The 13,325-nt window shown below is 35.5% G+C and overlaps 1 protein-coding gene across 1 annotated transcript; it reads left to right on the plus strand.

Annotated features, from left to right (window-relative positions):
• Positions 1-1,241: 1,241 nt before the first annotated feature.
• LOC109003250 (potassium transporter 7-like) lies at positions 1,242-13,045 on the plus strand. Its single transcript, XM_018981315.2, has 10 exons — positions 1,242-1,835; positions 3,053-3,281; positions 3,482-3,730; positions 4,393-4,443; positions 4,792-5,052; positions 9,303-9,355; positions 9,528-9,642; positions 9,853-10,107; positions 11,233-11,755; positions 12,190-13,045. Exons 1-10 carry the CDS (start codon positions 1,566-1,568, stop codon positions 12,728-12,730), a joined length of 2,547 nt encoding a protein of 848 aa, XP_018836860.1. The 5' UTR covers positions 1,242-1,565; the 3' UTR covers positions 12,731-13,045.
• The last annotated feature ends 280 nt before the right edge of the window (positions 13,046-13,325 follow it).

Genomic DNA, 13,325 nt, shown 5'->3' on the forward strand with positions numbered 1-13,325 from the left:
TAATATTCACAAAATTTTCATCTTATCTCATTATCTAAACATCCATTTAGTAGAATGAAAATGGCCATCCAACGTGACCAATAAACAATTCAGGCCTCGTTTGTTTTGGGAAAACTTTTCATCTCATCTCATCTAATCATTACAACTTTCCCAACTTCCAATACAAAATAAAATAAACAATTCAACTTTTTCAAATCCCAAAATAAAAATAATATTAAAAAATATACTCTAACAATATTTTATTCAACTTTTTAACTTTAATCTCATCTCATCTCATCTCATCTCCGAAAACAAACCATCAAAATCTTGTTCTCAGGAGTAAATATTTTTAAAATGCAAACTAGTACTTTTTTCAAAACAACTTATTATATTAATTTTAATCATATGGTATATTGTAACAAGATATAAGTATTTCACCATCCATACTCTATAAATACTTAATAATTTTTCTATTATTGGATCATATCATACGTTGACATACGCACAAACTCTCTTATTTACAACATATTAGGTTGAAATAGTTGTTACTTATATGTAATAGAATGGAATGGTGCATACGTTTAAGAAATTGCTATTTGTATTTATAATTGTTATTTATATAACAGTATGTGGTGATATATATGTTAAAAATTATAAAATTTAAATTTTTTAAAAATTTAATAAAATAAATATTATACATAAAATTGCAAGAATACGCAACACTATTTATTTCACCAAATAAAATGATATATTCATTTAAGAATTAGAATATATTTTATTTTCTCATGGGGTGGTTTGGATTTAGGGATGAGTTGAGATGAATTGAGATGATTTATGAATAGTAAAATAAAATATTATTTTTTAATATTATTATTATTTTAGAATTTGAAAATATTAAATTATTTATTATATTTTATATAAAAATTTTAAAAAATTATAATGATGAGATGAGATGAATTGAAGTGAGATTTGAATTCAAACCACCCAGTTCCAATGCTATGAATCACCTCTCACAATTTAATAATCAACCGATGAAAAATCATATATTTTTATGGATATTATAAATACACAACAATTTGTTATTTGTCAAAACTATTTTAATGAATAATAATCACATAAAAACTACAACTTTATTTTATATGGTTTTGTGCTGTCACACGGTTCATTTTTTTCATTCACTTAAATATAAATTAAGAAAAAAAGATAATTTGGATATAATTCGAAGATCTGATCATTCAGATGCAACTCGACAAGAAAAAAAACTAGAATTATGGCGGCAGAACGTGATTTGACAAAAAAAAAAAAGACGATGCTGATTAATTAACGTAGAAAGTGCCGACACAGGATCTTCCTTTCCGTTGAGCCCCGCGCCCCGCGATCCTAAAGCTCAACACTCCTTTCTACATGCCATAGCCATATAAAACCATACAACGACCTCCTATAAAAGCAACCATCCAAACCCCAATTTTCCTTAATTTTCCCTCCCTGTCTGCCCACCTAAACACCCTTCCTCAATCTCCTTAACTTGTCGATTCAGTGTTATCCGACAAACTGGATTCTGGCTTCTAGTGCGGTTTCGCAAGGTTATGGAGGAGGAGGAGGGTGGATCGGAGATCAATGGAGGAGGCCTGACCTCGATGGACTCGACCGAATCGCGGTGGGTTTTCCAGGACGAGGACGACTCGGAGATCGATGACGAAGACGACCTTTCACATCGATCTCCGGCATCTGCCTTGTTGGATTCAGAGGACGACGACGATAATGCCGAGCAGAGACTGATTCGTACTGGGCCACGTCGTGACTCCTTCGATGTCGAGGCCCTCGAGGTTCCTGGCGTGCACAGAAATGAGCTCCAGGTAGTATCCGGAGCTCTATTCGATGTGATTTTTTGGCTAAAGTACTTCGAGCGAATGTGCCTTTAACTTTTGTCTCTTTAGGTCCATTTTTGGTCTCAGTGACTGTTTGGCTTCTGATAAAAGATGATTGAACTTCGAATCCTATGGTTAATACTTTTCTTCGTTTAATTTACTGGAAGGAGTTACTGTCTCAATGAAGGTAAAGTAAATTCATAAATTCATGGATTGGGGAAATTCTAAGTTGTTGTCGGTTCACTAGAGATATATCGCGGCTATTTTATATCAAACATCCCCACCGTCTTATGTCCTCGAAGGTGACGTTAATTTATGGAGTTTTGAGACTCTATGCAAACTGTCTCTCTATCGCAGATTAATGAGGAATGGCTAACTCGACCTTCATTTCCTTTTTTTTGGAAATCAAAATTTGCTTGGTGTTTTGGACATGTTCTGAATAATTAATATAAATAAATTAGAGATCTGGTCGTCTAGGTCTTTTAATTGTTCAAGACTTTATTACGAGGTTCAGATGTAAGAACGATTCAATGATTTTAAGTTCTGGTAACGCTTGAATTAGAAATTCAATCAAGTATAAAATACAAAAGGATATCCCAATGCCAACCTAGCCACTGGATCTTTGGTGGATCAATTATCCTGGCTTTTTATACTCCAACACCCCCCCCCCCCCCCCAAAAAAAAAAAAAAAAACTATTTTTCAGGGATTTAATTGACATGTACGATTGATTGGTTGGCAAATTTTATACATCATTGTTTGTGAAATGTGGGTCAGTGTAAAAGAACTTTATACATATCTATAACTAAATTATTCTCTATAATCTATTATATCGTTTTTTGTTGGTTGGAAGCCTGTAAATTGACTGGAAATAGTTGCTCAGAGAGAAGATTGATTCAATAGCTCAGTCATGATTACCTATGGCCTACCTGTTTATGCACTTATTTCCTGTTTATTGGGTGTGTTATTTTTTTTTATCTGTATCAGAGCCTTGCAAAACAATTGGTAAAAATATATGGTGATAAATTGATAGTATTATCAGCGCAATGTATTTTTTATTATTTAATATTGTCAGCGCATGTTGCTGTGATCTTGCACTCTACTCTAGTAAAGGAGGAATGAAATAATCCTACGCTAGTTGTTTTGCATAGGCCACTAATAGAAAGCGTCTGGGCATATTTTATTAATTATGTAAATATAATTGCAGGACTTCAGTGTGGGAAAGAAGATTACACTTGCTTTTCAGATCCTTGGGGTTGTCTTTGGTGATGTTGGAACAAGTCCATTATATACCTTCAGCGTCATGTTTAGCAAAGCACCTATTAATGGAAATGAAGATGTTATTGGAGCATTATCACTAGTTCTATACACTTTAATATTGATCCCTCTTGTCAAGTATGTACTGGTTGTTCTGTGGGCCAATGATGATGGTGAAGGTATGCCGAATGTTGCAAACTGAAACATGAAACCGTCACCATCACCATCTCTCTCTCTCTCTCTCTCTCTCTCTCTCTCTCTCTCATATGGGTGTTGTATTGGGTTAGTAGATGTGGTGTGAGTGTTGGGTGTGTGCATTGGCATTCGCCTGAATTTTTCTAATAATAATTTGTATTATAGTGTCACTTAACTGCTGCAGGTGGTACTTTTGCATTGTACTCGCTGATATGTCGGCATGCTAAGGTTAGTCTTCTCCCAAATCAACTTCCATCAGATACCCGGATATCAAGCTTCGGGTTAAAGGTGCCATCCCCTGAGCTGGAGAGATCGCTAAAAATCAAGGAAAGACTTGAGACTTCACTAGCTATGAAAAAGCTTCTCTTGATGTTGGTACTTGCTGGTACATCTATGGTGATAGCTGATGCAGTTGTTACAACAGCAATGTCAGGTCCTTCCTGATTTCCTTTAAGCTTCTGGACAACTTGCCAATTTTATTATTAAAATAAAGAAAAAATCTTAATGCAGAATACACAAACCCCCTCAAATTATCATGCAATTTACATGATACTCTGCAAGTGTTTAATGTTTTTTACTTATCAAAAAATTATCATGCAATTTGCAGTGTCTCCTCAATCTACCAAAAAATTCCAATCCACACCTGTACAAAAGCCAACAAAGCTTATAATTTATGATATTTTTCATATATTTTTCTCTTTTTTGGTTTTTTAATTTTCAAGTTTTTTATCAACAGTATTCTTTAATTGTGCCAAATTCTAATTTTTAGTTTGATGTTTTTCTGCTTTTTCTTTTTTCTAATTTACAAATGAACCTGTTTTTAGGATTTCTTTCTTTTTACATTGATTTATGAGGGTAATTTTGTAATTGTAAGTAGAAAGTGGGTACATTATAATTGCTTGGTAGCTTTTTTTTTTTTTTTTTTTGAAAGTACGGGGGGACATTGAAAATTGTATGGTAGTTTGAGAGGAGTTTGTGGATTTTACCTATATTTTATATGTCAATTAGGTTGTGAAGAATGGGTTTGCATATTTATCCCGCAGTTCTAGTTGTTACTATATAAACATTTGATCATGGTTTTTTTCCTAATTGCAGTAACGTCAGCTGTTAGTGGTCTAAAAGTTGGAGTAGATTCAATTGAGCAAGGTGATGTGACCACCTGTTATATAACTCCGCAAATCTCTATTTCGTGACTGTTCAATTTCCTGTTCTTTGTTAGCCATATAGTCAATATGCAAATGACCATACTGCCAAATGGCATTATGTGCCGCCATAAATAAGGGTGAAGTGAGAGATCATAAATTCAGGTTCATAAGTTTTAGTTATGTATGAAAGAAATCTTTTGAAGTGAATTAGTCAATAATTTTCCCATTTAGAACTTTTCAAATTTTCTCTTTACTTCTGCATATAATCTTAGGCCATTGAAAATTTCAATATCTTATCAAGGCAAACTAGCCATGTTTTGGGTAATATATATTTGTTTTTTTGGTGCAGATGAAGTGTTGATGATTTCCATTGCCTTTCTTGTGATTTTGTTCAGCGTACAGAAGTTTGGGACAAGTAAAGTGGGACTTGCTGTTGGCCCTGCTTTATTCATTTGGTTTTGCTCTCTTGCGGGCATTGGAATTTACAATCTTGTTAAATATGACAGCAGTGTCTTGATGGCATTTAATCCTGTTCACATCTATTACTTCTTTAAGAGGAACTCAACTAAGGCTTGGTATTCTCTTGGGGGTTGTCTCCTGTGTGCAACAGGTAAACCCTAGTCAGGGATTTTTTTTTCTTTTTGAAAAGTAAGAATCTTTATTGAATAAAATGAAACTAGGCAATGCCCAAGTACACATGAAGTATACAAAGCAAGACACCTAATTACATTCTAGTAAGCTGGAAAGAAGAGAGAAACTATGAATATTCCCACCCTTCAATACAATAGCAGAAAACTACTGTAAAAGAGAGAATACAAATAAATTCCAGATTTCCCCCACTGTACGCTCATTGTTGTTATAGCACCTATCATTCCTTTTTGACCATAAACATCACATTAAGCACAAAGGTATCATTCGCCACATTGCTGCTAGTTGAGCACTATTATGCCTCCTATTCCAACACGCTAGTAGTTCCACCACACTCTTAGGCGTTACCCAACTCAGCCTAGCTCTACTAAGGATACTAGCCCATAACTCCCCAGGCACCTCACAATGTAAAAACAAATGATCTATCAATTCTCCATTCCTTTTACACATGTAGCGCCATTCTGTGACCACCATACCGCACTTCCTTAGATTATCAATCGTCAAAATTTTCCCTAGTGCAGCTGTCCAAGTAAAAAACGCAACTTTACACATCACTAAAACCTTCCAAATGCTCTTCCACGGAAAGAATGTGGGTTGTTAGATTGTCAAAGCCTTGTAAAAAGATTTAACAGTAAATTTTATTCTCCCCGTGGGAATCCACAACATACGGTCACCCCCATTGCCTCATAACTTTGCTGAATACAAGTAGCTATAAAAATCTGTCAGCTATTCAAGTTCTCAATCCTGAGCATTTCTAGTAAAAGTGACATTCCAAGTTACCGTCTCATTTGCACGACACAACAATTCTAAAATTGTAGTTTGCTGATTTCTAGCTAAGTTAAATACAACTGGAAAAATAGTGGAAAGAGGGCTTTTCCCACTCCAAACATCGAACCAAAAACAGGTTCTTGCTCCATCACCTACCTCAAACTTTTTTCAAAAATGTTCCACCCCTTTCTAATAAATTTCCATAGGCTTACTCCATAAGACCCCATACCCTCCTTAGAACACCATCCCCCCCTCCCGCATTACCATACTTGTGATCAAGTAACCTCTCTCTACAACGAGTTCCCTTCCATTTGATACCTCCACAACCACTTTCCAAATAGTGCCTTGTTAAAAAAGCACAAATTTCGCACCCTTACACCACCATTCACAATCGGACAGCTCACCCTTTGCCAACTCACAAGGTGAAATTTAATTTTCTCTCCCATGCCATCCCACAAGAAAGCTCTAAACAACTTTTCGATCCGGTTTGCCACATCCACCGGTAATGGGAAGAGAGAAAGATAGTAAGTGGGAATATGGAAGATGATGTTTTTGATAAGTGTTAATCTCCCCCTTTTGATAGATATAACCGCTTGCACCCCAATAATCTTTTCTCAATCTTCTTTACCACACCATCCCAAATACGCTTTGCTTTGAATGACGCCCCCAAGGGAAGTCCAAAATATTTCATAGGAAGAGAGGCAATTTTACAGCCCAACAACTCTGCTAGAGAAGCAATATTACTCACACCCCCCACCGGCACTAATTCCGACTTCCTCAAGTTTACCTTGAGCCCCAAAACAGCTTAAAAGCACACAAAAATCGCCCTTAGAACTTGAATCTGGTCACTAATAGCATCACAAAAAATGAGTGTATCATCCGTGAATGGTAAGTGAGAAAGGGAATTGACACCATTACCATTGTTGCCCACTGAAAAACCTACAAGAAATCCCTCCTTACAGCAGCCTCCACCATGAGAATCAATGCCTCCATTACTATAACAAAAAGGAAAGGGGATAGCGGATTCCCTTGTCTCAAACCCCTCGAAGCTGGAAAAAAATCACAAGATTTTCCATTGACTAAGGCCTCGTTTGAATTCAAAACCCACCTCAACTCATCTCATCTTATCTTATCATTACAATTTTTTCAAATTCCCACACAAAATATAATAAACAATTCAACTTTTTCAAATCTCAAAAATAATTTTTTCAAATTTTCACACAAAATATAATAAATAATTCAACTTTTATTCCATTATTAACAAACCATCTCAACTCATCTCTGAATCCAAACCACTCTTAAAACCGAAAACCGAGCGATTGAAACACAATATTTAACCCATTCACACCACATATCCCCAAAACCACATCTTCTAAGCATATACAAGAGAAAGTCCCAACACACATGGTCATAAGCATTTTCCATGTGTAGCTTGCAAAGGACACCCGGTATGCCTTCTCTTAACTGGCTGTCTAAACGCTCATTTGCTATCAAAACTGAATCCAAAATTTGCTGACCCCGAACGAAAGCATTTTGATGTTTGGAAATGAGTTTGTCCATCACCAAACACATGATTAGCTAACACCTTTGATATGACTTGTAAAACGTGCATAAATTGGATTCTACTAGTGTTTTTGGTTTCTCCATTGTCTAAATGAAGGAAATTGTTTTAGGCTTGGTTTGAATTCAAGAATCACTCCAATTCATCTCAACTCATTTCATCTCATCATTACAACTTCCTAAATTTTCACACAAAATATAATAAACAATTCAACTTTTTCAAATTTTAAAATAATAATAATATTAAAAAAATATATTCTAACAATATTTTATTCAACTTTCAACTTTTATCTAAAATCATCTCATCTCATCTCATCTTACTATCCAAACCTCACCTTATTGGTCTTTATTGTCTGTCCTAATAGTTCTATGTTAAAATTGGACAAAGAACATTCATACTGCCCCAATCCATTTATTAAAAAAGTCTGCATCACCTTCTGGTGTGATACAATTGGGATTTTTTGGGTCATTTAATGTGAAATCACTAATTGTCCCAAAAGCTTAAACTGATTCTTAGAAGTAGATTTTATTATTTATTCTATATCTTAACACTCTCCCTCACGTATGGGCCAAACTCCCCCTCAATGGGTGGCTCAACACGTGAAATATTTAATTAAATGGGATAGAGTCAGTGTTCGAACTCATGACCTCTGTTCTGATACCATGTGAAAATCACCAATTGTCCAAAAAGTTTAAGCTGATGGGAAGAGGTAGATTTTATTATTTATTTTATATCTTAACATTTAATGATATTTGATAAGTAAGTTAGCTGAAGAAACAAAAATTAAATATATTAGAGATTAATTTGTTGTAATTATTTATCCCTTGGGTTCATGGGATTTAAGAACAGTTGTCGCTGGAATGTGTGGCATGTTGACCTAAACTTCGATAGAAAAAACTATGAGAGAAGGTGATTAGATTTATCCCCTGCGTTTTTGAATGAAGACTAAATAATTTCATGCAGTGATTTTTTGGAAGCTGGGCAGGTATAAGTATTATGACCTGGGACAGATTTGGAAATCTGCCACAATTTTGGATTTATGTAGTGAAGCTTAGGACATGTGAATCTAGGGTTTACAATGGGAGAGGAGATGCTTAGGTTCGTACACTGATGGAAAAAAGGAATCCTGCTGGATGATAGAATGTGGAAACTGAGAATTCATCGTACCTGAGATAGGTGCTCAAAACTGGCCCGTCATGTAATGCTAAAGTTACGAGTTTATATGCCTCTTATCCAATATATATCATTCTAGTCACATAGAAGTGGTTACTTGGGCATATGAATTTGGAGAAAGGATTTTCATCACATCAGCAAGCACATGGATTGAAAGAAATAACGAGTGAACATTTCAACTTGTCCCTGGGGATTCAGCCTTTGTATCCAAAAATATGAATACTTAAAAATTTGACTCTGTAGTTCGGTTTTAGTAATTTCCTGTGCAGATGTTTCATGCATAGGTGTTGCTCTTGTATGTGTCCTGTGTTCTTGGGCTATGCCTATTCTCGTTACTAAAGTTTCTTTTTTACTGGTAAAAAAAAATTCCTGGGCAAATATGTATGGGAAAGACATAACGATAGCCATCTGAAGTTTTTTCCTCCGCACGAGTAACAACAAGACACTTGATAGAATGATAGAATCACAACAAAACTATGGGTCGTGCCTTGTCTCTTGCCAGAACAATTTTGAGACAGGAATTATGGATGTCTTGAATCATTTACCATAATGCATGGAGTAAAATGCTGATGGAATTAGTAAACTTTATACTATTATGAATCGTTTTTGTGCCTTAATTCAGATCGGGTGAATGTGCAATTTGCCGCTAATGGTCATCATAGTTTTTATCACTTGGCTATTTTAATCTTGTTGATGATGTATTTTTTCAGGTTCTGAAGCAATGTTTGCAGATCTTTGCTACTTTTCTGTGCGATCAGTTCAGGTAAAGAAGCAAGAGACTTGGTTCCTGGATCAGATTTCTTACATATTCAAGATCTCTTACATTTTTGCATTAATATGTGGCAGTGACAACATTTTCTAGTCAATTTTTGTTACTGTCAATTGGTATTTTGATTAGCTACACTTCTGATTTTCATGATAGTGGTTGTTTGCAGCTTACATTTGTATTTCTTGTTCTGCCTTGCCTTCTGTTGGGTTACTTGGGTCAAGCTGCATACCTTATGGAAAACCATGCTGATACCGGGCAAGCTTTCTTTTCTTCAATTCCAAGTAAGCCTCACCATTTATCTGAAACCAATAAGGTCTATATGGTTGCTTTATAAGTGGATTCTGTTTGTATTTTGCAGGTCCTATAGTAATACTTGCTTAAATAACTCTTATGTGCTAGATTTGGGTTAAACTTCTACCCTCATTTGAAACATTTTATTTGCATACTGACAAGTAAAAGTAATTTAATTCTTGAGATCATATTGTCTATAGGTGGTGCTTTCTGGCCGGTCTTGTTCATTGCTAACGTTGCTGCATTAATTGCCAGTCGGGCAATGACAACAGCCACATTTTCTTGTATAAAACAATCGACTGCACTGGGTTGTTTCCCTCGTCTAAAAATCATTCATACTTCTCGGAAGTTCATGGGCCAGATTTATATCCCTATCATAAACTGGTTTTTGCTGGCAGTTTGCCTGGTGATTGTCTATTGTATCTCAAGCATTGATGAGATTGGAAATGCATATGGTAATACTTCTTCCTTACCTTTGTTTTTTTTTTTAATTGCTTTTCAGTTTATGGTTTTTTCCTTTGTATGTGGTTGAATATGGGCTTTATTTTCCTTGCAAGGCTTCTGCTTCAAATTGCTTAATAATTGCATAGATTGCTGATGGTCTAGAGAAGTGTTTTGTACCAACTGCTGTAGTGCTTTGTTTGACTTTAGGTGAAGTAGATAACTCAAAAGATGTTTCTTTTGCATGGTTATTTCAGGAAACTCAATATGTTTAGTGATGGATACACTTGATTTCTTTCTATATTTATTTTTTTCTATGGCTTGCTGATATTGGGTTAGACTTGGCAGTGTGCCTTGCACTTGTTTGGTTCACTTTTTTTTTTTTTTCCTTCTGTATAGCTAGGCCTTAGTGCTAGATTTGGAATTATGCCTAGATTCATTAGGGGAGGTTTGGACAATGAGTTGAGATGAAAGTTGAATAAAATATTGTTAAAATATTATTTTTTAATATTATTATTCTTTTGAGATTTGAAAAAATTGAATTGTTTATTGTATTTTGTGTGGAAATTTGGAAAAGTTGTAATGATTAGATGAGATGAGATAAAATGAAATGCTTTTTGTATCCAAACCAAGCTAGTCCCCCCCTTTTTTTTTTTCTGGACCATTTTGAGGCACCAAAACAATATAGAAGTTGATGAATTTTCTAGAAATTACAAAGATTACTCACAGAATGAGGGATTTTCTTTTTCCTGATGGTATAACAACTCATTTCAGATGTTATTGGTTCCTCATTTAAGAGTCTCCACATTATTCCACTAGATATACTGGTGCCCCTTAAATGAACTCTATTGCATAAATGGTGAAAGATGAATTGGGGCCTTAGTAAATGGACAGGAAATGTTTGCAATACATGAATGACGACGCTGCATATAAATTTGAAAATATGTTTATGCTTCCAATTTTTTCTTTACCTGATCTTAGTATTGTTTCCTGAGTGTTCTTGTATACTCCGTGTACTTGAGTTGCGCCTTTTACGTTTATCAATAAAGAATTATTTCCTATAAAAAAGTATTGTTTCCTGTGTTAACTTGTACAAACTAGTTAACAAACTTTTTTGACCTTTCTGATATTTTTTACAGGAATTGCTGAGTTAGGAATAATGATGATGACAACAATTTTAGTAACCATTGTTATGCTGCTTATATGGCAGATAAACATTGCAATTGTGCTGAGTTTTGTGGTATTTTTCTTGGGGTTAGAATTGACTTTCTTCTCATCAGTTTTATGGAGTGTAACAGATGGAAGTTGGATAATTTTAGTTTTTGCTGTAATTATGTTTTTGATAATGTATATCTGGAATTATGGAAGCAAGCTGAAGTATGAAACAGAAGTAAAGCAAAAGCTATCAATGGATTTGATGAGGGAATTGGGTTGCAATCTTGGCACAATCAGAGCTCCTGGTATAGGTTTACTCTACAATGAGCTGGCGAGGGGAATACCAGCTATTTTTGGCCATTTTCTGACAACTCTCCCAGCAATCCACTCGATGATACTCTTTGTCTGTATAAAATATGTTCCAGTTCCTGTAGTGCCTCAGAGTGAAAGGTTCCTTTTCCGGCGTGTCTGCCCAAAGAGCTACCATATATTTCGTTGCATTGCCAGGTAAATTGCAGGTTCCTGCTAGTTGAGTTCTTTTCTTGTTAGGGTGAGTGAAATTTATCATGTAACGTTGAACCTATTATGAGCCTTAATCCTTGACCTACCTTATCTAGAAGCCAATTGGTTGAATCATCTCTGGTAAAGTTAAAGGCTGGGGGAGTAATGCCTTAAAACTGACTGAAGGAGCTTATTCAAGACCTTCATTTTTTCTTACTACTCTTTGTGAGCTCTTTACATTTTGAATCCGTGTTCTAGAATTGACCAACTCATAAATATACAGAATCAATCTTCTTTTATTGACTCCCAAGGAATGAGGTGGCATCTTGACAGTATGTTGATACGATGCTTTATTTGATTGGATTCTGTTCTCTTTTATTTTTATTTTTACATGTTTTCTTACACAATAACTTTACAAGTGCATTTAATCACATCAACAGGTATGGTTATAAAGATGTTCGCAAAGAAAATCACCAGACTTTTGAGCAGCTGCTAATTGAGAGCCTTGAGAAGTTCATTCGCCGTGAAGCTCAGGAACGATCATTGGAGAGTGATAGGGATGATGATACAGACTCTAAAGACTATTCATCTGGCTCAAGGCTTCTTATAGCTCCCAATGGGAGTGTCTACTCACTGGGTGTTCCTCTCCTAGCTGAGTTCAATGAGGCAAGCAAGCCCATTTTGGTATCAAGCACATCAGAGGAGGTGAGACCAGTACTACCTCCTACAGAGTCAGTAGGGTCTGATGCAGAGCAGAGTCTTGAAAGAGAGCTGTCTTTTTTACACAAGGCTAAAGAATCCGGGGTAGTTTATCTTCTTGGTCATGGTGATATTAGAGCTAGGAAAGATTCGTGGTTTATTAAGAAGCTAGTCATAAACTACTTTTATGCTTTCTTGAGAAAGAACTGCAGAACCGGGATTGCAAATTTGAGCGTGCCCCAATCACATCTAATGCAAGTGGGCATGACATACATGGTTTGATAGTGGATTTTGGAACTAAAATAAGGAAAATCTCAATCAATTCGACACCGGAAGTTGACACAGGCGCCTGTGGTTCAGACGGGGTTCTTTGGAATGCTCTGCCTTTGATTCTAGTTAGATTCTTGAATGTCCACATTTTTGCACTGTTCTCGTGATTATGCCTGGTCATTTGGATCTACCAATGGTAGAAACTTTTTGTCACCTACCCTATCGGGGAAAGCTTTTGTATTATTTATTGGGTTGTACCATATCAACTCTTGTAATTACCATCTCAAAGATGTATAAATGTCATTCATCATGACATAACTCCACTTCAAATTGTTTTGCTCCTAATAGCGTCGGACTGGCATAGCTGTAGTAGACCTCACATCATATCTGGAGTGCATAATTTTTTGCTTTTGTAATGAGCCGAGTACATAAATTTACTTGGTCCATGGGGTGACGTCCGATTTATGTTGATGTATCCATCAATCAATCACAAGATATGAACTTTTTTGTAACTGTTTCTATACGCCCTGCAAAGGTTTCACCAGTTTGGTGTTTAAAATAGTATGCACCATTTGAGAGGATGACGGGGATTTAAGAGTCGCACCAA

The sequence above is a fragment of the Juglans regia genome, chromosome 16, assembly GCF_001411555.2.
Source record: "Juglans regia cultivar Chandler chromosome 16, Walnut 2.0, whole genome shotgun sequence".
NCBI classification, from domain to species: domain Eukaryota; kingdom Viridiplantae; phylum Streptophyta; class Magnoliopsida; order Fagales; family Juglandaceae; genus Juglans; species Juglans regia.

Coding starts and splice junctions, on each gene's coding strand:
- LOC109003250 (XM_018981315.2), top strand. CDS start 1,566: ATGGAGGAGGAGGAGGGTGGATCGGAGATCAATGGAGGAGGCCTGACC. Junction 9,356..9,527: donor TTTCTGTGCGATCAGTTCAG/GTAAAGAAGCAA, acceptor GGTTGTTTGCAG/CTTACATTTGTATTTCTTGT. Junction 10,108..11,232: donor TGAGATTGGAAATGCATATG/GTAATACTTCTT, acceptor TATTTTTTACAG/GAATTGCTGAGTTAGGAATA.